Here is a 26,316-nt window from a genome sequence, read left to right as displayed (position 1 = left end):
ACCTCACTGCCGCTGCCCACCGACACCAGAGCATGGAAGCTCGTGTGGCTAGCCTGGGGAAAGATCAAAATTCAAATTCCTACAGAATGCGCATCCCTTTCATGCCGTCCGTCCTAACTTGTATCCTGCCCACCACCTCCTGAAAATACCCACCACCGTCAAATATCTCCTAGAGGGTCAGGGAAAAGAGCGGAGCTGACACAGAAGGACCCGACCAACGTCCAGCTGTTCCTGGACAGCCTTTTCTCTTTCTTCCAAACAGAAGTCTTAGCGCATGGCCACACAAAGTAAAGACTCCATTTCCCAGGCTTCCTTGCAGCAGGCAGAGGTGGTAGACTGCAGGCTGTAGAACCAGATTCTGGCCGATGGAACGGAAACCAAGCTGTCCCGTGACGGCATTCAGGAGTCCCCTCCAAACACAGTCGGTGCAGAGCGACGGCCGTTCCCTTTCTCTCCGCTTCTCGTTCCCACCCAGCACGCAAGTGCGGCCGTGGGAAACGAAGGCGGAAGGCGAGGCCCTACAAGAGGGGTACGGTGAGCTGGACGCAGGCCGCATCTCTAACAACGTGTGGAGGAGAACCACGCTGATAGCTTGCCCTCACAACTCCAGCCTTTTCTAGGAAAGAGCAGTAAATTTCCATCTTGTTTAGGCCATTTTATGTTTGGGTGTTGTTGTTATTGTTGGGAACTGAATTTAATCCTCACCGGTACAAAGAGCATTATGTTTGTCGTTTTGTGGTTTTCTTTTTTGTTGCTGTTGCTTAAAATCAAACTGATCATGAAAGCCCCCCGTCCTGAGAAAGAGCATCAGGTCTGTGTGAGCAGGCATTCCTGTGGTCACCTGAGTGTGCAGGGAACGGAGCCTGAGCCTGCGGCAAGGATTAAGGCTGATGGTCACTCGCAGGTGCAGTCCCCGGACAGTGAGAACAAGGCAAAAGGGTGTGAAACAGGGAAGGATGAAAGCATGGCCAGGTGATGCACTGCTCACAATGGCCCATAAAAAGATGTGTCAGGTTGCTTGTCACTCGGCAATTCGGGCCATCTTCGAGCCCTAGGAATAAACCATGCTTTAATCCGTCCATGGGAAGGCAGAAGGAAAGAAAATTACTTATGTGCCCCTACTTGGATAGCCAGCATTCTCCCCTTAGGCAGTTAACGCCTCTACTCCGACTGTACCATCTGCCTCCTTCCATATACTCGTACCTCAGGAAGGCAGAGCTCACACACCCACGTGTTTTGTTTCCTTCAACTTCAGAGGTAGAGGAGCTGGAAAATAAAGGCACGTGGCCACCAGGTGGCGCTGTGTGGTGGTAGCCAGAGAGGAGACCCCATAACTCCCAGGAAGTGATTCTCATCCCAGCAAGATGCAGCAGAAGTTGGCCTAGTCCAGCTACTAGTCTTTTGAACTTTTTAAATTTCATGGCACACATAAACTAATTACTAAAATTCTGCAGCACGCACAAAATTTTTTGTTTTTCCGATCTGACAAAAAAAAAAAAAAGTAGGTATAATTTTGATTCATACACACCGGATGCTATGTTATGCTGGCTGCTGTCATTTTTTTACTTGACAATCTAAGGGAAGAGAGGTCAGTGCCCCTGACTAAATAGTCAGGTATTGCACGTTTTAAAAATTCTTGCAGCCCATCTGTTGAAAATCACTGGCCTAGAACAATAAACCCACCAGTTTCCAAAGGGGCCCAAAGTTTGACCTTAAAACATCTCAAAGCTGACATTCGCACTGCCCATGGGCCCCCTAATATACGTACATACAGCCTTACCTGTGAATATGATCCTAGAGGCTTTAGTTTCCTGGTGTCTAATATTATTAGCCAATTCCTCCATTTGCCCTAAAAGGTCATAGATAATACTCTCACTCTACATCTAAGATTAGAATAAATGAAGATAAAAGATGAGCAAATACTTGATAACCTCAAGTCAACACACATCCGAGCAATGGAACTACAGAGACATATTAAATCTTCTGGTTTGTCATATTGACTTCTGGGCGGAGCTATCCACCTCCGATTCTCTGTGTGCCTGCCTCTCGGAGCGTCGCGATTCTGCAGGAAATTTAAATTGCAGGCCAGAGAGGTACAAGAAAGAAACAACCAGACTAATCTTAAAAGGTATTCATAGACAATGCTGTGGTGTGAGAAAAAGTTTTTACTTGCATACAAAGGGGCTGGACCGGTTTTTTTTTTTTAAAAAAAGGACCTCACAGAATATGGAAATGAGTAATATAAACTACTTAACTTACTACATTTCTTTCAGAAATGTTTTCCTATCCTGGGATAAAGAAAATTAAATTCTCCAGGAAGTCAGACGGAGGGAAAAATGGCAGAACTGCTTTTTTCTCTTCTTCACTAAGAATCCAAAGACATGTCCAAGTCCCAGAGGCCCAGTTGGGCCATGCACTGGTTTAACTGGGAAACTCCCCTAACCACTTGTACAGCCAGTTTCTAGTTTATTAAAAAAAAAAAAAAAAAAAAGGATAACGTTGCCAAAACCGGTTTGGCTTGGTGGACAGAGTGTCGGTCTGCGGACTGGAAGGTCCCAGGTTCGATTCTGGTCAAGGGCATGTGCATTGGTTGCGGGCACATCCCCAGTGGGGAGTGTACAGGAGGCAGCTGGTCGATGTTTCTAGCTCTCTATCCCTCTCCCTTCCTCTCTGTGAAAAATCAATAAAATATATATTTTTTAAAGTATAACATTATTGCTACAGAATTAATTTCAAAAAGTTAAAAATCTGATCTCCATGCAAACAGAAAACAAGCATGTCAAAGATCTCATTCCCGTCTTTAGTTATTGAGAGAGCCAGTAAGACATTCTGACTGAGTCAAAGGAGAATGTGAGGAACGGAGATACAGTTAGTCCGTCAAAGGAATGCCAAAATCAATTTGCTCATAGATGTGAAACTGGTTAATGTCCTACATGACAATAAATAGATATTTGGGGTGTCTTTTTCTACTACATAGAAATCAGTGGCATCTCTCCATGGGAAAATTTATTTGCATCCTTGTGGCAAGGAATTATTTACTTTCCTCTTAGATAAGAATCGCGTGCAATGCTATTCCATTTTCACACGTTAACTCCCATCCCTACCGAGTTGTAAGATAGCCCCGTCCAGGAGCCGGCAGGACAAACTACTGCCTATGGGTCAAACCCAGACCACAGCCTGTGGCTTTATTTGCTTGTGTTGTTTTGTTTGTTTGTTTAAATATATTTTTATTGATTTCAGAGAGGAAAGGGGAGTGAGAGATATAGAAACATCAATGATGAAAGAAAATCATTGATTAGCTGCCTCCTGCACACCCCCAACTGGGGATCCAGCCTGAAACCCAGGCATTTGCCCTGACCAGGAATGGAACTGCGACCTGCTGGTTCATAGGTTGACACTCAACCAGCCAGGCCACAGCCTATTTTTATACATCCCACAAAGCATGGCTTGGACATTTTAAAAGAGCTGTTAAAGAAAAGAAAAGAGGGAGGGAGGAAGAGAGGGAGGGAGAGAGGGAGGGGTGACGTCTTGGCATTTAGAATCAGAATAGTTCATGTTCATAATTCCATGAAGTAGTCAAAGAGAGTTTCCCATTTTACAAACCCGAGTTACTACTATAAAAAATCAGGACATTTTAGGTAAAACAGAGATATATGGGTTTATTGAAGAGGTCCAATGAACTGGCAAACTTGGACCCACATTGTCACATGGCAACAATCAACTAGATTCTTATTTCTCAGAGCATGGCATCACCTGGAGATGGTGAGAAATATGGGGTCTCAGACCCCACCACCCCTCCCAAAGCTCAGCCCCAGGGCCAGCTGCCCAGCGACGCCCCTGCACACGAAAGTCTAGGAAGCACTGAGCTAGCTCTGGACTAGGTCTTCAGCGAGGCATGGACTCCCCAGACTGCTATGGTCCCCACCGGTCTCTCTCTCTCGGCATTTGGTCTTTTTTACTTACTTACATTACCTGCCTGACTTGTGTAAATAGTCCAGTTGTCAACCTAATCCAAACCCCTTGGCCTATCAGCTGAGCCCTCCAGCACTATATTTCAAAAGTTTCTCTCACTACTTCCCAGCCCAACCCCTTCCATCCCACTTACACTAACTCCCTAATAGATCTTTCCTCCCATTACTCCTCCCTGCAGAAATCCGATGTGACTCTTTTATCTGCCCATTCATCCATCCACATTAGAAAGCACGTATGCTGACATGCTTTGCATTCCTAATCACAGGACCCTTCCAATGTCACTTTTGCTCACGTTGGTCATTCTAGCACGCAGCACAGTGTCTGGCGTACAGTGGGCGGTCCGTAGTGAAACTCTGATCGTAGGGACAAACAATCCAATGAGCGGAGGAATTGTGAAAGCCAGAACTTCGGGTGACAAATGTTTATTGTCCATCAGGTCCTGTGTGGGGCCCTGGGGATACCAGGTGCAGAAGATGGCATCCTACTCTCCAGGAGAGCCTGACAGAGAAGCCAGAATCGGAGCACAAGAGGATGTGAGCTGTTACGGAAGTGTAACCGTTATCTATTGTTTTAATAATTCTGTATAACACACCACAGAGCCTCCGAGGCAGGCTACAGTTATCACTCTCCCAGGTGGTCATGTAAGCGGCTTTGCTGCTCTTGACTGGAATTTATTAGTACCTGGGCGCCAGGTGGAGGCCAGGAGCTACTGGCTGGAATGGCTGGCTCACCTCCCCGGGCCTCTCACCCTCCAGCACACTGCTCTTGGCATTTTCATGGCGATGGCTTAAATTTATTTTTTCTTTTAACAAGGTAAAACCATTTTTCCAATAAATAATACAGTTTTTGCAAAAAGACCAAAGGAACTACATCCGTCTTGTGGTCCAGGTTTGTTTTATGATGTATGAACCGCCATCCCCTGTCTCTTCTCTCGGCAATACTTCTTGGGATGTCCTTGGTAGAAGCTTAGAATCCAAAATGGGAAAATTATTTTGGAAGCTTTTCCATTCCACAATCCCAGAATCATTTTGTTCTAAATACTATACAATGGCAGGAAGAACACTGCCAATCAAAACAATTTAAAAAAATAATAACAACATAAAACGTGTTGATGCCCTAACCAGTTTGGCTCAGTGGATAGAGCATCAGCCTGCGGACTCAAGGATCCCAGGTTCGATTCCGGTCAGGGGCATGTACCTTGGTTGTGGGCACATCCCCAGTAGGGGGTGTGCAGGAGGCAGCGGATCGATGATTCTCTCTCATCGATATTTCTAACTCCCTCTCCCTTCCTCTCTCTAAGAAACCAATAAAATATTTTTTAAACAAAAAACGTGTTGAGTCCTTTCAATGAGCCGTTGTGCTAGGCACTCCCTGACTCATCTCTCCTCCTAGCGGGTCCAGTTACAGAGGAAGAAACTGAGGGTCAGAGAAGTTAGACGGCTGGTTTGAGGGTGCGCAGCCAGGATTCAGCACTCTGGAAACTCTCCCTTCCTGTCACACCACCAAAAGTGAAGTTACGTCCATCACTGTGTCCTACTTTCCTTGCTGAGAGAGGCTGTGTCATGGTTTTCATAACTCCATCATTTTTGGCCAAATGCACAGCCCCAAGAATTAACATTTCAGCAAGAGAAGCGCCGGGAGTAAATTAGAACACAGGTCAGCCATGAAATTACGGCTGTGTATTTTTAGGGCCATTGTACACGAACAGACAAGGCCTATTCATTTTCCTTGTCCTGCGCGATATTACATTTTGAAATTGTTTCCTTGGTTCAAAAAGTTCTGATGCCATTTGTGTCATGTCAGTCGTAAAACAAATGCAAGTAATCCGAGGAGTCCGATCGTTAGGAACCAACCTAAGCTGAGGACGGTGCAGCGTGTGTGTGTTTCATTCTATACCTAATGCAATTTTAATGGAACCACTTCCCTCCTCAGGTTTGAAAATTGCAACCTAAGTTTTCCTGCCTATCACATTATTTTGTCCAGAGTCGTCATTTGCCTGCAACTTCAAGATACTGAGAAGAAAGAACTCAAGTATGTAGACATGAATATTCCGGGTCATGTGGTGCCGACTTGCTGTCAGAGAAAACTTTCTCATCCTAAAGGATCGGATCCGCACTTAGTACCTACCACCCATCTGCTTTCTCTCCTGAAATACACAATTTTCCGTCTGTTCCAGGAGTTGACTCCCAGTAATGTCTGGCGTGGAATAAAAAGCTCAAAAGTCAAATGAAGCCTTGCCTCAGCAATCCTGTCAACTTCTGCGGTTTGACTTCTAAAATGGCCCACTTTTCAAAGTGACATAACAATCAATGGGCCATTTAGTGACTTAGTTGGAAATACAAAGCCCGGGTTGTTTATTGGTTTAAAAAAAAAAGTCAGCAAGGAGACACAGGAAAGTTAACTTTTTCTTATATCTACATAGAGACAGCAAAAGGCTTCATTCATCTCACATGACAACTCCAGGTAAGTAGGAGTTCTGCCTGAAGCACACTGTTGAGAACAATCTTGAGGTCACGTCTGGAGATGATGGGAAATATGCAGCAATAGATTAGTAATGTCTGCTTAATTATACCATTACAATCAGCAGCCTTTGTACCAGCCTGGCTTCATTCTTCCAAAAGTTACAGTTGTTTAAAAGTTTAGTCATCTAGTTGGTTGCAGGCACATCCCTGGTAGGGTGTGTACAAGAGGCAGCTGGTCGATGTCTCTCTCTCTCTCATCGATGTTTCTAGCTCTCTATCCCTCTCCCTTCCTCTCTGTAAAAAATCAATAAAATATATATATTTTTTAAAAAGTTTAGTCATCTAGAAGTACCCGCTATATTTTATTATATGTGGTCAATTAAAAAGCATGTTTTGATGCCCAGCATAACTGAGGACATTAAAGAAATTACAGTAGCCCTAGCCGGCTTGGCTCAGTGGATACAGCGTGGGCCTGCAGACTGAAGGGTTTGATTCCGGTCAAGGGCATATGCCTGAGTTGCTGGCTCGATCCTCCATAGGGGGTGTACAGGAGGCAACCATCAATGATTATCTCTCTCTCCCTCTCCCATCCTCTCAGAAATCAATAAAAAATATTTTGAAGGAAAAAAAAAAAGAAATTACAGTAGACATTATTGTTCTTCCACAGTGGACCATTACTCAGAAAAGTGACCCAGGGTTTTTCCCTAGACAGCTGTGTAAGAAGCATGTAACGTACTTACTAGTACATATTTATTGTTCATATTCAAGCTTCATAGAATTGGCTTCACCTAGTTAGATTTCTCCTTTAAAATATATCATTGGAGTTCATGCTTATGTGATTTCTCTGTACACACATACTAAATTTTTTTCCACTGTTAAATAAATAAGTAAACCATTGTTTTATTCCTAATCTCTCCCCATAGTTTAGAAACTGAGTGCTCTAAAATGACTATGTAGCCATGTCTTTCGGCAGCCCAGAATCGAATCAGTGGCTTTTCGCTAAGCACATGGCCAGACAATGCTGAGAGCCCTGTTCAATAAAAGCAATGCACATAGCCCATCCCAGGACCACATCAGATCACGAGGTAGAAATCAACGGACCTTCTTGTCCGGTACCTCATTAACATTCAAAAATTATAGTTGTTCCGTAGTTAGCACTTGTACATCTTCCTTTTCACCTGTAGAGCCATGGTAAGAAAAGCATCCTTACTGACGGATGTCAGCAGAACCTGGGAATCCATGGTGTTTTGTGCATTAAGCAAAGGTTAAAACATAATCACATTCAAAGATCACGCAAAAAACAAACAAACAAACAAACAAAAAACACAACCTCCCTTTTCTCCTATTCCTTATCTTTTAGTGCCACCTCCAGGATTTTCTAAGAACAGCTCAAATAAAATCAAGACCTTCAACAAAACACAGAGGTCCGAAATTCCAAAGGAGAACTCACCCAAGTTCACCTGCTGCAAAGCCAGAGCCACTGGGGCACGAGGGTCCTGCAGGTACCACCCTCCTGGATGGGCTTCTTAGAAGCCTCTTCGTAGGCACCACAATAAATATACAGGAAAGATTTTTCAGACCTAAAGAAAGGTTTAAAGAATATATGATGAGCCAGGGATTTAGGGGCTAGTCCTAGAAGCAAACTCTCAATAAACTGAGATAACGCTCTGGGGGATATCCGTTTTGCAGTTTATTTCATGCATTAGCATCAAAGGAGAAGAGGTAAAGCAAGTTCTATGAGCCCGACCAGTGTGGCCCAGTGGCTGAGCATCAACCTATGAACCAGGAGGTCACAGTTCAATTCCAGATCAGGGGACATGCACCGGTTGGTTGCTCACTTGGTCCCCAGTAGGGGGCGTGCAGGAAGCAACTGATCAATGGTTCTCTCTCATCATTGATGTTTCTATCTCTCCCCTCCCTTCCTCCCTGAAATCAATAGAAATATATATTTTTTTTAAAGTTATATGAAATCCATTAGTGGAAGATTAAGGAGGTGGGAAAAAGCAAAGCTGAGAAATCACTAGGACTGGATGAAATGTAAAATAGAGAAACACATGTTTCTTTCATATTGGTGGGTGCGGACAGTTAACACCTAACACACATAGTTTACATGCAGGTAAAGGGTAATAATAAGGAATGTGGGAGTTCACCCACCCTGTTACCTTTGGAGGTCTGGAGAAGAGGTCATTCTGACATTTTAAGTATGTTATTCTAGACGCACAAAAATAATGGACAGAACTTGTTCAATGTTTCTCTCTCACATCAATTTCTCTCTCTCTCTCTCTCTCTCTCTCTCTCTCTCTCTCTCTCTCTCTCTCCCCCCTCCTCCTTTATTCTCTCTCTAAAAATCAATTTGAAAAACACGTTTTAAAAAGAAGACTAACACTTAAAAATGACTGTACAGACTAGAAAATAGACCAGTGCACCTAATCTAGCCTTTGTGCCTCAGGGCCTCTGATTCAGATAGTAAATTAATTCAAAAGAGGAAGATCTCCCTATGAATTAACTATACCAATCAAAGGATTCCACAGAACCCATGAATCCTGAGCTGGACCTTTAAAAATGAGGAATATTCTTGGCAGTTTAAGTTTTATTGTTGAGAGAGAGAGAGAGAGAGAGAGAGAGAGAGAGAGAGAGAGAGAGAGAGAGAGACATTGACAGGTTGCCTCCCAAACACACCCAGACCAGGAACCCACCATGTAGGTCTGTGCCCTGACTGGGAATTGAACCCACAACCTTGCAGTGCACAGGATAATGCCCCAGCCAACTGAGCCACACCAGCCAGAGCAAATATTCCAGTTTAGAAACTCACTCATCGAATCGGCAATTACAACCAAACATTTTCAAGGCCTTTCCAAACCTGAACTAAGGCAGGAAGATGGGGATGCATGACAGACAGAGAAGAGACAAATGGGTCAAAGGTAAGAAAGACTGACAAATAAAGAGGAAAGAGCCTCTTTAAACTCCGTGCTTCTTTAGATCAGGTGGAAAAGCAGAGGTTCCTCACGCCTTTCATCATCATGCTTGAATTCAGAGAGGGAAACCCCATTTATAATGATCATCTTGTGGAAATTCTAAAATTCGAAGGCATCTTAGTGGGAGAGAGAAGGAAGAGAAGAAGAGGGTGGGGAAAACTAGAGGTTCATGTATGCATGCATTTACAGATGGAGAGCAGTGATTTTCAATCTTTATCATCTCATGGCACACATAAGTAATTACTAAAATTCTGTGGCCCACCAAAAAATAACTTTTTTACTGATCTAACAAAAAAAAAAGTCTAATTTTGATTCGTTCACACCAGATGGCTATTGTTATGCTGGCTGTTGTCATTTTTTTATTTGACAATCTAAGGGGAAAGAGATCGGCGCCCCTGACTAAATGGTCGGGCATTGCACGTTTTAAAAATTCTTGCAACATGCCAGTTGAAAATCGCTGATGTAGAGCATCTGCTATGTGCCAGGAGTTATTTTAGGCGCTGAGGATGCATGCAGTCATGAATAAAGCAGATAAAGCAGGCAATGCCCCTATTTTCAGGGAGCCTCAATTCCAGTGAGGAAAGAGAGGTAATAAACATATAAACATGTAAGTACATAATATGTCCATTGTGCAAACCACATGACTCTCTGGGGAGGAGTCCCCAACAGAGGGAACTGCAAGAGCAAAGGTGCTGAGACAAGACTGATGAGAGCATGTTTAGGGAATAGTGTGGGAAGCAGAATCCCAAGAGGGCCCTGTGAACTCCCTCCTCTCCCACACTGCTCCCAGGAGTATGTATGTGAAAGGAATTCTGCTGCTGTGATTAAGATTACTAATCAGCCAAAACCGGTTTGGCTCAGTGGATAGAATGTCAGCCTGCGGACTGAAGGGTCCCAGGTTCTATTCCGGTCAAGGGCACGTACCTTGGTTGAGGGCACATCCCCAGTAGGGGGTGTGCAACTGATTGATGATTCTCTCTCATCGATGTTTCTAACTCTCTATCCCTCTCTCTTCCTCTCTGTAAAAAATCAATTAAATATATATATGTATTTTTAAAAAGATTACTAATCAGTTGACCTCTAGAGAGGAAGACTGTCCAGGTGGGGCTAACCGAATTGCATGAGTCCTTTTAAGGAAACATTTTTGGCCGAAACCGGTTTGGCTCAGTGGATAGAGCATCGGTCAGTGGACTGCAAGGTCCCAGGTTCGATTCCGGTCAAGGGCATGTACATTGGTTGCGGGCACATCCCCACAAGGGGGTGTGCAGGAGGCTGCTGGTCGATGTTTCTCTCTCATCGATGTTTCTAGCTCTCTATCCCTCTTCCTTCCTCTCTGTGAAAAATCAATAAAATATATTAAAAAAAAAAAAAAAAAAAAAAAAGCAAACGTTTTCTCTAGCTGGTTGCAGAAGGGGAACTCAGATTCAGGCCACCCTTTCGGGCTTAGAGATGGGGGAGACCGCATGGCAAGAAATGGAGCTGAGAGTAGCCCTCTGCTGATAGCCAATGAGGAAACAAGAGTCTCAGTCCTACAACCATAAGGAACTGAGTTCTACCAACAACCTGAATGGATTTGGTAGCAGACTTTTCCCCAGAGCCCCCAGACAAGAGTCCAGTCCTGCAGACAGCTGACGTTAGCTTAAGCAGAAAACATGGTAGAGCCTGCCCGGACTTCTGAGCCACAAAATCTCTATATATAAATATGCAAAGTGTCCCCTCGGGAGTTCAACCGAGAGACCAGGAGTTTGGTTGCTCCCTATGATGTGTGCTGACCATCAGGAGACGATGCAGAATGAAGGAAGGCCCTAGCCAGCAGCCAGAAGGAAGGACCGAATCGGCCCTGATCGCTGGCCAGGCTGGGGACCCTACCTGTGTACGAATTTCGTGCACCGGGCCTCTAGTTTAGTATATAATAAGCAATGTTGGCTGGAGCGAAGTCTCAGGCACCTGCTACTAGGTCCACCTGGTTCACGGTTTGTCACCTTCAGAGGCTCCGGGTGAGAGCCCTTCGTTGTCTTTGCCAATGTCACCATGAAAAATGAGCACCGTTATTTTTGTTTCTAAACAGCGTGCACAACCTCTTAAATTGGTCCAAAACTTTTCCATGGATCCTGGCTATTCTACTTCTTGGCAACAAGGAGTGTCTTAAACTGTGAGCCCCGTGAAGGCACGGAGGTGATTTGGAGCTTTCTCTTGGACTTAATTAAATGATTGCAGGTGCTTATTTCAACTATACGCAAGTGTTGTGGGAGCCCCTAAAAAAAAAAAAAATTTTTTTTAAAAACCCTTACATAGGCCTCAAGACCCCTGATAATACTATGTAACGGCTTTTTCGTTTCGTGGGTAATTCATCAAATTAATGAACTTTCATCAGTTCCTAACATTCATTTCGTGGAGTCCTTTAAGTTTCCCATTTCTTTTCTCAGAAATGAGCTGCACACCTATTTGCTCAAAGTGAGAGGATACTTAATGTTTGCAAACCCTCTGCTGAATATGCCTTCATTTAAAAATCACCTTTTTTGGTCCTGGAGATTCTCAGCCTGCCTGGGACCTGGATCCTGGCCAGCCAGGGGGCCAGCTGGGAGTGAGGGTCTTCGCCGACCAGGGCTGGAGGAAGTACACGGGGGATGTCCTCAACTCGCGGTGGAGCCTGAGCCCACGGCTGAAGCCCGCGTCCCCTTGGCCACCTCAGCAGCCGTCACTGTTGGCTTTTTATTTTATTATTTTCCCCCATCACCATTTACTACCCCTATACCCTCTTCCTCACCCCCCAATTCCTGAAATCATCACACTGTTTTCCATGCCCATGAGTTCTTTCTCTCTCTTTTTCTCTTTTTCTTTTTTTCCCTCAATTCTTCCACCCCTCCAATAGCCTTAGGAGATTTAGCTGAGCTCTCTGAGCCTCAGTTAACGCCTGGAAAAGTGGCTCCTTCCTCACGGAGTCCTAGGATCAGAGGCGATGGCCTAGAAAGGGGCTGGCGCACAGCAGCTGGAAACGTTGGCAAAGGACTGCGATCATTTTCCTCGCCTTCGGTCCTTCTTCGGCCTCACTCCCATTCATTGCTTGCTTTGTTTATCCTCATTTGCTTCAAATCTCCGTTCAGGGACGTCTTCTTTGATCTCCCTATCTGAAAGAGCTGCTTTCCTGTTACCCATACCACATTTTCCACGGTAGTGATTTATCTACATAGTCATCATCTATCTTCCCTGCAGACTGTGAAGATGCAGGAGGCAGGCACTTGGCTTTGCTTTCAGCAGTACATCCAGTGCCTTGCACAGTACACACTCCATATAGCTACTGAATGAAGACATGGTCAGCGGAGAGCTGCCAGCACAGCCACCGACACTCCCAGGAATCCTCCCCAAGCACCAAGCAACATGTCATCTCCGCAGACTCCTGCTGGCGCCCTCTCCTACACCCAGGGCCCCACACACGTCCTGCACGTGGTTCGCCAGTGACAGTGGGAATGGGGGACACCCATTATGGAGAAGTCAGGCAGAGGATGTGAACGGATTCTGGCTGGGGGATGGGGGGCAGAGGTGAGGGGAGGGGTTAGCAGTAAAGGCATTGCAGATACAAAACACATTTTTAAAGTCATCTTCACCAGGACTATTCTCTGAAAATGTGACAGAAATCTCTTAAATGTCAAGAGATAGGGTTTTTTGCCAAGCAACAGAGTGCTGAGGACTGCAAGGAAAGATTCTTATTACAAAAAAGCGCTCAATTCTGGAGTAGGGTTTCAACATTCCAGAAATATTTCTGATTGGGTGTGTGTGCATGGAAGGCTCTGCCTCTCTCTCTTGCTGTTATTATCTTGGGGGTCTATAGTTTATTTTTTCCTACGGTGGGGTTCCTTTGCCATTTTCCCAGTCTTCCAGCTCCCTCTGGAAGGCAGTTTCTGGCAAAGCACTCAACCGCCAATAAAAGCTGCCCCTGAGTCGCTATTAGTAATCAATTCCTGGCCACGGGAAATCATCGAGGTTGATCATATCTTAATCACTCGCCAGGTTAGCATGGGGCAGGCTTGGAGATTCCTAAGGCTGAGTCTGCACAGCGCTGACACGTTCGTTAGAGAAGCACATCCTTCCTGTTGCTGTGGGAGCTGGACAGAGAGGGAAGCACGTGATCGCTCTTCATGGATTTGCTCTTCTCAGTTGCTGGTATGTCTGTAGCACTGCATTTGATATGCATTGTCTTTCACCCGCTCCAGATGTCCGCCACGTGTTTGGCTGGCTTCTTCTGAATATTGTATGATGAAGGGTTTGCCAGGATAAATGAATTCAGTAAAGTAGCAGGATCCGAAATAAATATTCAGAAAGCAGCTGCATTTTCATACACAATAATGAACTATTAGAAAGGGAAACTAAGAAAACAATCCCATTTACTATTGCATAAAAAAGAAATAAAATAAAATACCGAGGAATAAATTTAACCAAGGAAGTAAAAGACTGTAAGGCTTGAGGTGCAGGAAACTGGAGTTGGAAACCACCAAGACATATTAAAGGAAGGTTTATTCCCCAGTAATGAGCGGGACTCATTATGGAAGTAGAGAAATCAGAATTAGAGGAGGGGGAGAAGGAGGGACCCAACCGGGCAGACTCGCAGACAGAGAGAGAATAGCACGTGGAACAGTGAAGAGCCTTTTGAGAGGGAGGAACAGGAAAGGGTTGGATCCAGGGCAGGACAGGAAGGGATGGGCCCCGAGGGCACTGGGCACGCACTGATTGGTGGTTTAATGTCTTGGGGATGCAGATGCTGGTAATGTCATAACTCCGCCCACCAGTTGGGGGGAGGGAGGATCTCACAAAGACCTGTACTCAGAAAATTACAAGACACTGAAGGAGTTGAAGAATTGAAGAAATTGAAGAATAAGTGGAAGCATATACTGTGTTCATGAATAGGAAGAATGAACATCATTAATATGTCCACAGTACCCAAGAAATCGATGGATTCAACACAATTCCTATCAAGATACCAATGGTGTATTTCACAGAACTGGAACCAATATTCTAAAAAGGTATATGGAACCACAGAAGACCCCATATAGCCTCAGCTATCTTGAGAAAGAAGAACAAATCGGGAGGAATCACACTACTTGATATCAAACTATAACTGAAACTCCCTACCTCAGTGTGAGCAGAGGTTTTTGTAAGGAGGGGAAGGGAAAGCAGAACAAGAGGTCAAGGGGAGGGGATTGAAAAGTTCTCTACATGCAGACCAGCACACTGTTTTCCCGAGAAGGATCTGGAAACTGGTCAAGCAATGGTCTGGTGTGTGTCATCCTGGTCTTCAACATCCTACTTCTATGTCATCCTGGTTCTATGATGGAAAGTCAGTAAGTCTCCTGGAAATGGGATGACTGAAGATCAGAGTCTGCATCTTCTGAAGTTAGTTCCTAGGATTCTAATACACACACACGTTGTTTATCTACAAGCTACATATTAGTCAGAGTCAGCCTTTACCAAAAGAATGTCAAAAGAATGGTGGATTACAATTCCCCACTGTTGCAAAACTATACTACAACTTCATAGTAATCAAAACAACATGATACTGGCATAAAAACAGACATAGAGAGCGATGCAACAGAATAGAGAGTCCAGAAATAAACACAAGACTTATGGTCAATTAATAATTGAAAAAGGAGGCAAGAACATACAATGGGGTAAAGACAGTCTAACAATAAATGGTTTGGGGAAAATGTAATAGATATATGAAAAAATAAAATGAGACCACCTTCTTAGGTCATATTCAAAAATAACCTCTACATGGATTAAAGACTTAAATGTTAGACTCAAAACTATAAAACTCCTAGGGGAAAAAAAAAAAAAAAAAACATAGGCATAAAATCTCAGACATTTCTTGTAGCAATATTTTTCTCTGATATGTCTCCTTGGGCAAGGGAAACAAAAGAAAACAAAACAAATGGAACTACATCAAACTAAAAAGTTTTGCCCAGCAAAAGATATAAGCAAAACGAAAAGACAACCCACTGAATGGAGAACATATTTGCCAATGATATATCTGGTAAGGAGTTAATGTCCAAAATTTGTAAAGAACTTATACAACTTAACACCAAAAGAGCAAACAATCCAACTAAAAAATGAGCAAAGTACTTGAATGGACACTTCTCCAAAGAGGACATACAGATGGCCACTAGACATATGAAAAGATGCTCAACAGTCACCGATCATCAGAGAGATGTAATTTAAAACCACAATGAGATAGCACCTCACACCTGTCAGAATGACTATCATCAATAAATCAACAAACAGTGGTGTCCGTGAGGAGGTGCAGAAAAGGGAACCTCGAGCACTGCTGGTGGGAATGCAGTTTGGTGCAGCCACTGTGGAGAACAGTACGGAGCTTCCTCATGAAGTTAAAAATGGAATTGTATTATGACCCAGGATTTTCCACTTCTGGGAATTTATCTGAGGAAACCTGAAACACTAATTCAAACGGATATATGCACCCCCTCTTTTCATTGCAGCTTTATTTACAATAGCCGAGATTTGGAAGCAGCCGAAGTGCCCGTCAGTAGATGAGTGGATTAAAAAGCTGTAGGACATTTACACATGGAATACTACTACTTGGCCGCAGAAAGGCAAGGAATCTTACCTTTTACGATAGCATTGATGGACTTGGAGAGTATTATACTAAGTGAAATAAGCCAATCAGAGACAGACAAATACCACATGATTTCACTTACATGTGGAATCTAATGAACAAAATAAACAAGCAAAATAGAAACAGATTCATAGATACAGAGAGCAGACTGATAGCTGTCATAAGAGAGAGGGGAGTCAGTGGGCGTGGTGAAGGGATTGAACAAAAAACACATACACACACAAACCACACATAAACCTCTTAGACATAGACAACAGTAGTGATTACCAGAGAGGAAGTGGGGGAGGGAGAAGAGGATAAAGGGGTGATAAATGGTGATGGACAGAGACTTCACTTGGAATGGGGAATATACAATACAATAGACAGATGATGTATTATGGAATCGTACACTTGAAAGCTATATAATTTTATTAACCAATGTCAACCCAATAGATTCCACAACAACAACAAAAAAAGTGAAACTATTAAAGAATTAGAACAACAACCATCATTTAAAAAAATAAATAAAATAAAAAGGCTTTGTTAGCACCACAGGAAGTCATTGGGGGTCCTATCAGTGAAGCTGCTTTCTCTGGCTATCGTACATCAGACAGTACTGAGCTCTCAGGACCAGGTCACAGCCACGTTTCCTCTGCTCAAACCTTCCAGCAGTGTCCCATCCCATTCACTGGAAATTCAATGGCACAACCAAAGCCCAGAAAGCCTTGCATTTTCTGGCTTCAGGCTAGCTCTCAGATTTTATCTTCTCAAACTCTCCCCACTCCTGCCATATTGGCCTCTGTGCTATTTCTATTAGTTTTCTGTTGTTAGGTAATAAATGACTGTGTAGCAGCTCCCCACTCCCATCCCCCAGCCTTTTATTATTATCTTATGATTAGAGGCCCAGTGCACGAAATTCATAGGGTCCCTACGCCTGACTGGCAATCAGGGCCAATTAGGGCCTTCTGGCTGCCAGCCAGGGACTTCCTTCGTCCCGCACCACCCCATGGTGGTCAGCGCATGTCATACTGAGCAATCGAGCTTCCAGTCTCCCGGTCAAACTCCTGAGGGGACACTCTGCATATTAGCCTCTTATGTATATAAACTAGAGGCCCAGTGTACGGATTCGTGCACCTATGGGATCCTTTGGCCTGGCCTGCAGGGATTGGGCTGAAACCGGCTCTCTAACATCCCCCAAGAGGTCCCAGATTGCAAGAGGGTACAGGCCAGGCTGAGGGACCCCACTGGTGCACAATTGGGGCCAGGGAGGAACCACCGGAGGACCCCAGGGTGTGTCTGACCCATCTCGCCCAGTCCCCATCAGCTGGACCCAAGCAGTAAGCTAACCTACCAGTCAGAACGTCTGCCCCCTGGTGGTCAGTGCACACCATACCCACTGGTCAAATGGTCAAACACTTAGCATATTAGGCTTTCATTATGTAGGTAGGATAGTTTGCCTGGAAGGGACAGCATTCACCCAGGTGTCTTGTGAAAGGTTGACGTGCAGATACTTCCAACTCTCCAATAAGTGAATGATGCAAGGGCCACACACTGGCCTCCGACAAGTTTGAATCTCAGCCTAACCACCCTCCTACAAGACCTTAGAAAGTCATGCTGCCCTCTTTGGAACTCATTTCTCATAACCTGTAAAATGACGAGTCTGCACCAGCATGGTATGTCCCAAACTGTGTTTTTTTTTTAGAAAACTAATTTTACAAGACATTTCATCGATTAAAAAACGGAAAAATATCCAGTGATCAAATAAGTGTGAAACATGCAGCACACTGAATGTGCCCCCTTTATTACCCTCTCAGATCCTGCTACTGATTCCAGTGGGATTCGAGTTAACAAACCTCTGAGATGGAAGACTGAGCTGTCGTTGCTGCCACCCCCATTCTGTTTTGTTACAGATGGCATGTACTCACCAAAGGTAACTTCATTCTTCTTCTGACATCTGATTCCGAAACGAGCGATTCCAGTCGTGAAATGTGCATGCTGTGTGCCGATATTTCCAGAAGCTGGACAAATCCCTGATTGCTTCAGGAAGTCCTATGTGAAGACGGGTTCATACGTGGCCCCTCTGGGTCTCCATGCAGCCCCGGTGGCCCTGTGGTCAAGTTCACAAGGACACATTAGTGACCGTGGCTTCTTACCTCTCAGTCACTACCTTGTATTGTAGTAAAGGGGCAGGGATAATTGCACTGCTCTGACACCACTCTTTTTTTTTTTAATATATTTTATTGAGTTTTTACAGAGAGGAAGAGAGAGGGGTAGAAAGCTCCAAGTTTTTACAGAGAGGAAGAGAGAGGGGTAGAAACATCCATGAGAGAGAAATATTGATCAGCTGCCTCTTGCACACCCCCTACTGGGGATGTGCCCTCAACCAAAGTACATGCCCTTGACGGGAATCGAACCTGGAACCTTTCAGTCCACAGGCTGACGCTCCATCCACTGAGCCAAACAGGTTTCGGCTCCACACTTTTTTAAAGGTTGGGGAGCACTTCCAGGTCAAGCACAACCTAGAGTTGCTGACATCAGTCCCCAAACACTCAGAGACTCCAAGCTGAGCAGGGACTCTGCCTGCGCAGTAGGCAAGGAACTTCAGGAGGCCTGGTTTCTGAGGAAGTGCTGTCCCACAGCACGTGCGGAGACGACGGAAATAGTCTCTGATCTGCCTGTCCAATATGGGAGCCATGTGTGTCTGTTAAGCACTCATAAAGTGGCTGATGCCGCTGAGAAAGTGGAATGTTAATTTTGTGTCATTTTAATTCATATAAATTTGAGCAGTCACTATGTGGCTTCAGTCAAGTCACTTAACTTCTCCAGCCCCTCCGAAATCCACCCACTTTTCCCCATCTCTCTAATCCCCTTAAAATTTCCATCCTGTTTTCCACAGTGGCTTCACCAATTTACATTCCCACCAACAGTACACAATAGTTTCCTTTTCTCCTCATCCTTGCCAGCACTTGTTATTTCTTGTCTTATATATAATGTAATTTTTTTTTGTTTGAATTTTCACAGAATACCCCTGACATTTCTGGAAGGACCCACAAGAAGGTAGCCGAAACCGGTTTGGTTCAGTGGCTAGAGCGTCAGCCTGAGGACTGAAAGGTCCTGGGTTCGATTCCAGTCAAGGGCATGTACTTTGGTTGCAGGCACATCCCCAGTAGGGGATGTGCAGGAGGTAGCTGATCGATGTTTCTCTCTCATTGATGTTTCTAACTGTCTATCCCTCTCCCTTCCTCTCTGTAAAAAAAATCAATAAAATATATTTTTAAAAATAAAAATAAAGAACAGGGGACCTTCGTCCCACCAAGGAGAGGCCATGACAGTGGGTTGGATGAATAGGCTGTGTTTTTGTTATTTCCTTGAATTCTAGACTTTACAAGCCTCTTAGCCATTGGCTGGTGGGGATGAGGTAATCCACATACTGAACTAAGTCTGCCCTATTCTGGGTGCCTGCTCCAATTCTGTCTAAGGACAAGTCAGAGCTCAGGTGTCCTTTGGGAAGCTTTCTCTGACGTTGGCTCCACCCCCTTGCCAGCTGGATCCAGCAGCATCCACCAGGACTTCCACCATCACTGCTGGGGAGCTCTCATCCATCAGTGCTGTGCCCCCGCCCCAGCGCAGGGCCTGGCACACACAGTGGGTTCAGTAAACTAGCCCACAGGCTCTCGGGAACTGAATCATCTGAGGGAGGTGTTGGGCACAGCTCCCAGCCCCAAGAACCTTCTTTTTTGGGGAGGGGGAACTCACAACGGGGCAGGCTGGCCCACCCGGAGGAAGTGAGGCCCAATGCTCATAGGATGGATTTAGGAGCAGAGGCAAAGACAGGGACTTCTCCTACAGCCCTCCCTGGGGGCTGGGCTCAGGGGCTCTGGGTTGACTAGCCTGCCTTCCGGGAGGAGGAAAGGGGAAGAGAAATCCCTGGGGGGTGGGTTTTGAGTCAGCTCTATTGTCATAATGGAAACAGCACAGCACTGGGCGCAGGACACTTCCCCTGTGTGGGCCGCGCAGTCCTCCTTATGAGATGGAAATAACGGGCCCGCACGGGGAGTTGGGCGTAAGTGACAGGGCGTGACAAAGCACTCTGTTAACAGTCAGATGTGAAGGGGGACCCTGCCTCCAGCCAGGGGCTCAGAGCCTGCAACACCTGCCTCCAGCCCAGCCAAAAGCCCCTCGCTTTGTTTAGTCCCGTGGTCGGCAAACATGCGGGCTCGCGAGCCACATGTGGCTCTTTGGCCCCTTGAGTATGGTGGCTCTTCCACAAAATACCACAGCCTGGGCGAGTCTACTTTGAAGAAATGGCGTTAGAAGGAGCTTACGTTTAAAAAATCTGGCTCTCCAAAGAAATTTCAACCGTTGTCCTGTTGCTATTTGGCTCTGTGGACTAATGAGTTTGCCGACCACGCACTGGTTTAGTCCCAGGTCTGAACGCTGACCTGACCAGTCGGAGCCTTTTGGGACAGGGATTCCTCCTGTCCATCAGGCACCCACACTGCACCGAGGATCTGCTCCGTGTCCAGAGGGGACACATTGGAGGGGCAGCCCGTGAGGAGACGGTCCGAGGGTGGGCGCAGTGTCCCCGGGGTGAGTGCTGTGCATCCTGGGGTGGAGGGTGCGGAGCTGAGCGGCCAGGAGGAGAGGCCACCGGAGGGGAACGCTGTGCTGAGACTCACGGTGTCAGCCCAGCACCCCGGGACATCCTGTTCCCTCCTCCCTTTTGCGCAAGGTCCGGGCCAGCAGGAGGTGCCGAGCCGCTCGGGCCCCTGCGAGGCCCCTGCAGCGGGGAGGAGGGCCGCCCCCTCTCCACGGCGAGTGCCCACCCCACACGCGTGGGTGGACAGCCGCCGTCCAGGTGACCGGCCTGGAAAGCGGTGTAGGTAACGGCGTTTGCTTCCCAGGTGAAGAGGTTTGACCAGCCCGACGGCAGCAGGCGGCGCCCGGGCTCCGCTGGAGGCTGAGGTTTGGGGGAGTCACCGCCCGCCCGCCCCGCCCGCCCAGCCCAGCCCGCCGGGCCGCTTCCTCCTCCGGGCCGGGCGGGGTCCGCCCAGCTTCCCGCCGGCCCCGCGCCATGTCCGCGGGCTGGTTCCGCCGCCGCTTCCTGCCCGGGGGCCCGCTCCCCGCCGCCCCGCGCTCGCCCCGGCCGCGCGCCAGCCCCGTGCCCTACCGGCGGCCCCGCTTCCTGCGCGGCTCGGTCTCCGGCCCCGCCGCCCCCGACGGCCCGCGCCGCCCGGACGCCCGGCCCGTGCGCTGCCCCGCGCGCGGCCGCACACTGCCCTGGAACGCGGGCTACGCCGAGTGAGTGCCCACCCCCTGCCTCCCCACCGAGCCTCCCCTTCCCCTTCCTGCGGCCCCGGCACCCCTCACCCCGGACCCCTCACCCCGGACCCCTGCGGTGCAGCTGGGGCCTGTGCTGAGCCAGGGAACGAACGGGCTGCGCTGAGTGAGTGATCCCCTCCCCAACCTGTGGCGAGCCCCTTCTTGCCCTGCTCTCCGGGCTCGAGGGCTCGATCAGCCTTCCCCTTCTCCACCTCTGCCTTTTCTCTGGGACTCCGCCCTCCCTCAGAGAAGGAGGTAGCAAGTTGGGAAGGACCTGCACCCCTGGGGCTTCCAACGTGAGACAGGGAGACTGGGTGGAGTGCCCACTTTCTGAGCTTTGGAGATACCTCCCCCGGTACACACACACACACACACTCTCACCCTGGGTTCTGGCCTATGCTGTGTGGGACAGGGATTCTCGCGTAGATTGGGGGAGGAGGGAGAGAGAAGGGGAGGGAATCGCAAGGGAACCCCAGATTTCCCCAGCAGCCTCGCTTCACCTCCCAGGCAGGTCATCAGGCAGACTGCAGCGGGGCTGGGCCCTGCGTTTTGCCTTAGGTTACTGAACAGTTAACATACTTACACCATCTTTGTCCAGACATGAGGGACAGCGTGGGGGCTACTGCCCAGAAGGAGGGCTCCTCCCTGTGCACCAGCTCTGATCTCTGTGCCCACAAGGACATGGGTGTGTCCCTGGAGGGTCACTGATCACTTCCTGGCCTCAGGATCATCAATGCAGAGAAATCTGAGTTCAATGAGGATCAGGCCGCCTGTGGGAAGCTGAGCATCCGGAGGTGTGAGTTTGGGCCTGAAGAGGACCAGGAGTGGCTGACCTTGTGCCCAGAGGAGGTGAGCATACTGGGTTGAGCCCCTCTTACCGCCTGGGGGCCAGGACTAGGGCTAAGACTTCAGGCTGGAGTTCCTGCCCTAGTGCGCCACGCTGGGCCAGGGATCAACTGGGGAAGCCAGGAAGAACCTGACGCCAGCCCTTTCCTGGACAGTTCCTGACCGGCCATTACTGGGCACTGTTTGATGGGCACGGCGGTCCGGCTGCAGCCATCCTGGCTGCCAACACCCTGCACTCCTGCCTGCGCCGGCAGCTGGAGGCCATAGGAGAGGGCATGGTGGCCACTCCGCCCCCTATGCACCTCAGCGGCCGTTGTGTCTGCCCCAGTGACCCCCAGTTTGTGGAGGAAAAGGGCATTAGGACAGAAGACTTGGTGATCGGGGCTCTGGAGAGCGCCTTCCAGGAATGTGTAAGTGTGGCTTTTGACTGGGGAAGGAGTGACAGTTTTGCCCCCGGGGGCCTGAGAAACTTTGGGTGTGGTAGTCACCCTCAATGTTTCAATTGGGAAGACGAGGTTGGGTGGTTTGTTCCTTCCTGACAGCCATCATCATCATCATAATTACCCCTCCCATTGGTCCAGTGCCTACTCTGTGCTATGTGCTCTTACCTGCATCATCTCGTTGTACACCGTGGGTCCGCGGTGCCAGAGCTGGTTTCCCTTCCTCACTCTTTTGAGTAGGACTTCCCTCCCTCCCAGCCGTACATCCAGATCAGATCACGGGGTCCTGGAGTCATAGCTAGACTTTGGACTAGGACTGCCAGGCTGGTTGGAGGGGAAGTGAGCTGCAGGATGAGCGTTGGGGACAGGGTGATACTGCGGCAGCACAAGCTAACGTGGCCTGTTTGCCCCAGGATGAGGTGATCCGGCGGGAGCTGGAGGCCTCAGGCCAAGTGGGTGGCTGCACAGCCCTGGTGGCTGTGTCGCTGAAGGGGAAGCTGTATGTGGCCAACGCCGGAGATAGCAGGTGAGTGGGCTCGGAGAGTGGGGGAGGTGGAGAGTGGGCAGGTGGCAGGCAGGCAGCAGAGGGCAGTGAGGACAATGAAAGGGGGCTGGAAGTGGAGGGAAGGAAATGGGGAGGCTTGATGAGCTATTTGTACACCTGGCCTATATGGAGTATGAGTGGACAGCGGATGCCAGAGCGTGCACAGGGAGAAGGGACTGGGCCTTTACCCTGCAGGCAGTTAGGGAGGACTTTGGACAGGGGGCATGGGCCGAGCAGGCCCCTGGTGGTTGGAGGAGGTGCCAGCAGGAAGGATGCCATGGGAGAGGTTGGAGGCTTCATCACTGCCCTCTCCTCCTCCCCAATCCCATCCAGAGCCATCTTGGTGCGGAGAGATGAGGTACAGCCTCTGAGCTCTGAGTTTACCCCGGAGACTGAGCGACAACGGATCCAGCAATTGGTAGGTGCCCTTAGCAGAGGGAGGCTGTGGAGCTCCATCTCCTGGGTGCAGGGCCACCAAGGAGAGCCTAATCGGAGCATGGCCTTCCTACCCCAGGCCTTTGTCTACCCTGAGCTTCTGGCTGATGAGTTCACCCGACTGGAGTTCCCTCGGCGCCTGAAGGGGGATGACTTGGGGCAGAAAGTTTTGTTCAGGGATTACTACATGAGTGGCTGGTGAGCAGGATGGGGGTGGGGAGACACAGTGGGGAGAATGATGGGGTCCAAGCCCAGCTCTGTAGCCTGGGGCAACCCCCATCCACTTGGGCAGGGTGGACCCTATGTTGAGGGGAGAGGTGGGAAGGAGGGTCTGGGTTGATACTGGGTCTGCTCCTGATAGGAGCTACAAGTGCGTGGAGAAGTCGGATCTCAAGTACCCACTGATCCACGGACAGGGTAGGCAGGTCAGTGAACAGCCCCCTCCAAGAATCCTTCAATTTCTCACTGCAGAGGCAGTTCTTTTGTGCTTGTGGCTGGTGTCTTGGGGCCGGTTCCAAGGCCACAGGATGTTTCTCCCTCAGCCCAGGGTGCCTGCATGCTTTACTGTGCATTTGCTGGGGCTGCTGTCATCTCATATTTCCCTTGTCCCCAGGCTCGGTTACTGGGAACACTGGCTGTCTCCCGGGGCCTGGGAGACCATCAGCTCAGAGTCCTGGACACAAACATTCATCTCAAGCCCTTCTTGCTCTCTGTCCCACAGGTGAGAGGGCAACAGTCCACCCCAGCTTCCTTCCATCTACCCAGAAAATGAGGCTGGTGGGAGTCAGGAGGGGAAAGTTGAGGGATCCCCAGGCTTAACTTGCAGGTGACAGTGCTGGATTTGGACCAGTTGGAGCTGCAGGAGGAGGATGTGGTTGTCATGGCAACTGATGGGCTCTGGGATGTCCTGTCCAATGAGCAGGTGGCACAGCTAGTGCGGAGCTTCCTCCCTGGCAATCGAGAGGACCCACACAGGTACTGTAACTGCTGGGGACCTGCCTGGGCTGGGGTGCAGCAGCAACACCAAGTAGTTACAGCTAGGAAGACAGCACTGGCAAGCCTGGCTCAGGATTGGTGTGGTCTCAAGATTCTAAGGAGTGGAGATGTCTGTGGGTTCAATCTGGGCCTCGCAAGTTTGCAGCTTGCCTGGCCCCCCAGTCGGACTGCATTGCTTGGTCTCCAAGTGTCTCGCCCAGTGCAGTGAGTTCTCCCTGAGGGCGGGCTTTGCCTCTTTGCTCGGCCCTGGAGTACATCTGCAGGATGATCCCCACAGGTTCTCGGAGCTGGCCAAAATGCTGATACACAGCACACAGGCGAAGGATGGCAGTCCCACAGCGGAAGAGCAGGTGTCCTACGATGACGTCTCTGTGTTCGTGATTCCCTTGTACAGCCAGAGCCAAGGGAGCAGTGGCCACTGAGGATTCAGACACCACATCCCAGAACCATTCAGGCCAGGTGCAGTGTGGCTGTTGTCAACAGCACACCTGCCTGCCTGCCCCCGGACACAACCCAGGGCTCTTGCCCCCAACTCCAACCCATTCCAAGGGCTTTATTTATACCAGGCAATCAGAACTGAAGAGTGCCGAGAACCCTGCTCCCAAGCTCCTCCCTTTGGCAGGCAGTTGGAGAACAAAAAAGGGCAAGGAGTCCCAGTTGGCCGAGTGGGGAATTCCCTCCAATGACTGCTCCTGCCTCTGGGCTAGCATCTCAATTGCTCCTTCCAGGCCCCAGCCCCACCCCAGGCTGATGCCCCAATAATGCCTTTCTTTTGTTGCTCCCCATTATCTCCCCATGATTAAATGTTTGTGTGCAGAAAAGCCCTGCGAATCCTGAATTCCTGTACAGCTTGGCATCACAATGTACCTTCACTTTCACCTTCCAAACAATCAGTCTTAGCTCTACCTTGCAAGCTTGCATATAGCACTTTTTCTCTATGGCCTCCCTAGTTTCCAGTTTGGGGTGAGCCCCAGTGAGAGTCCTGTTGCCCAGGGAACAGAAAGAAGGTCTCCACCACCAACTGTGAGCTCTGGGCTTGACGTACCAGAAGGGCTGCCCTTTTAACTTGTTTTTTAATGGAAATTCCAAGGCTTGCATTTTGATGAGCAGCTTAATTTCTTACCCTTCCCACAAGACTATTTTACAATCTAGCATTTGCCAAGGCTCAGGTGCTGGGAAAGTACACTGAGTGGCCAGATTATTATGCATTCAGAAATCATAATAATCTGGTCACTCAATGTATTTGTTCAATTATAAGGCAATCGCCTTCATGACCTCAAACTTACTCGACTCTTCCCTGATCCACTATTTTAAGTTTACAATTGAGATGAGTTTTTATCGGGCAATTCACAACCAATAAACAGCAGCTAGGAAGGACAAGGACCAATAAGGCCCCAGAATTGATGGTAAAATTTATGTATTTACTAACTCCTTGAGGACGCTCTCAGACCCTCTTTCTGGCCCATTAACTCATTTTAGACTCCATTTCCTAAATTTTTTTAGGGAAGATAGGAAAACTACAAAATTTCTCTTTTTTCAGTCATTTCCCATAGCCCAGTACTTCCGGACCTTCCTGACAAACTGGTTGGCCCCAGCCGCCCTGGGCAGCCTCTCCATGACTCTAGTTAGGCAGCTGGCAAGTGCGGGAGTGTGCCCAAATAACTTGCAGTTTTACTTCCCCTTTCCTCAGTAGTTTCCCACCCTCAAAAGTGCGGGCAGC

The 26,316-nt window shown here is 48.1% G+C and overlaps 1 protein-coding gene and 1 long non-coding RNA gene across 3 annotated transcripts; one reads left to right on the top strand and one right to left on the bottom strand.

The window, feature by feature from the left end:
* Positions 1–1,808: 1,808 nt before the first annotated feature.
* LOC311631734 lies at positions 1,809–22,061 on the bottom strand. Its single transcript, XR_014796638.1, has 4 exons — positions 21,481–22,061; positions 17,939–18,120; positions 7,885–8,014; positions 1,809–1,849 (listed from the first exon to the last, which is right to left on the bottom strand). It is a non-coding gene; the product is annotated as an uncharacterized lncRNA (long non-coding RNA).
* On the top strand, positions 20,763–25,417 carry PPM1M (protein phosphatase, Mg2+/Mn2+ dependent 1M). 2 transcript variants are annotated; one of them, XM_084902161.1, is made up of 10 exons: positions 20,763–21,314; positions 22,061–22,184; positions 22,337–22,591; positions 23,035–23,147; positions 23,499–23,583; positions 23,680–23,798; positions 23,962–24,025; positions 24,214–24,321; positions 24,451–24,575; positions 24,874–25,417. In XM_084902161.1, exons 1-10 carry the CDS (start codon positions 21,088–21,090, stop codon positions 25,016–25,018), a joined length of 1,365 nt encoding a protein of 454 aa, XP_084758287.1. In that variant the 5' UTR covers positions 20,763–21,087; the 3' UTR covers positions 25,019–25,417. The 2 variants fall into 2 exon arrangements, with proteins under 2 accessions (XP_084758287.1, XP_084758286.1); XM_084902160.1 differs by having other exon boundaries at positions 20,764–21,314; positions 24,427–24,575.
* Positions 25,418–26,316: the final 899 nt, after the last annotated feature.

This window comes from Pipistrellus hanaki, assembly GCF_964339955.1.
Source record: "Pipistrellus hanaki genome assembly, chromosome: 13".
Taxonomy (NCBI): domain Eukaryota; kingdom Metazoa; phylum Chordata; class Mammalia; order Chiroptera; family Vespertilionidae; genus Pipistrellus; species Pipistrellus hanaki.
This window is presented reverse-complemented; position numbering and strand designations above follow the sequence as displayed.

Bases quoted from the DNA above. Each gene is read 5' to 3' on its own strand.
- PPM1M (XM_084902160.1), top strand. From the start codon at position 21,088: ATGTCCGCGGGCTGGTTCCGCCGCCGCTTCCTGCCCGGGGGCCCGCTC. The intron at 24,026-24,213 runs GTCAGTGAACAG...CCTTGTCCCCAG, and splicing joins TCCACGGACAGGGTAGGCAG to GCTCGGTTACTGGGAACACT. The intron at 24,322-24,426 runs GTGAGAGGGCAA...CTTAACTTGCAG, and splicing joins TCTTGCTCTCTGTCCCACAG to GTGACAGTGCTGGATTTGGA.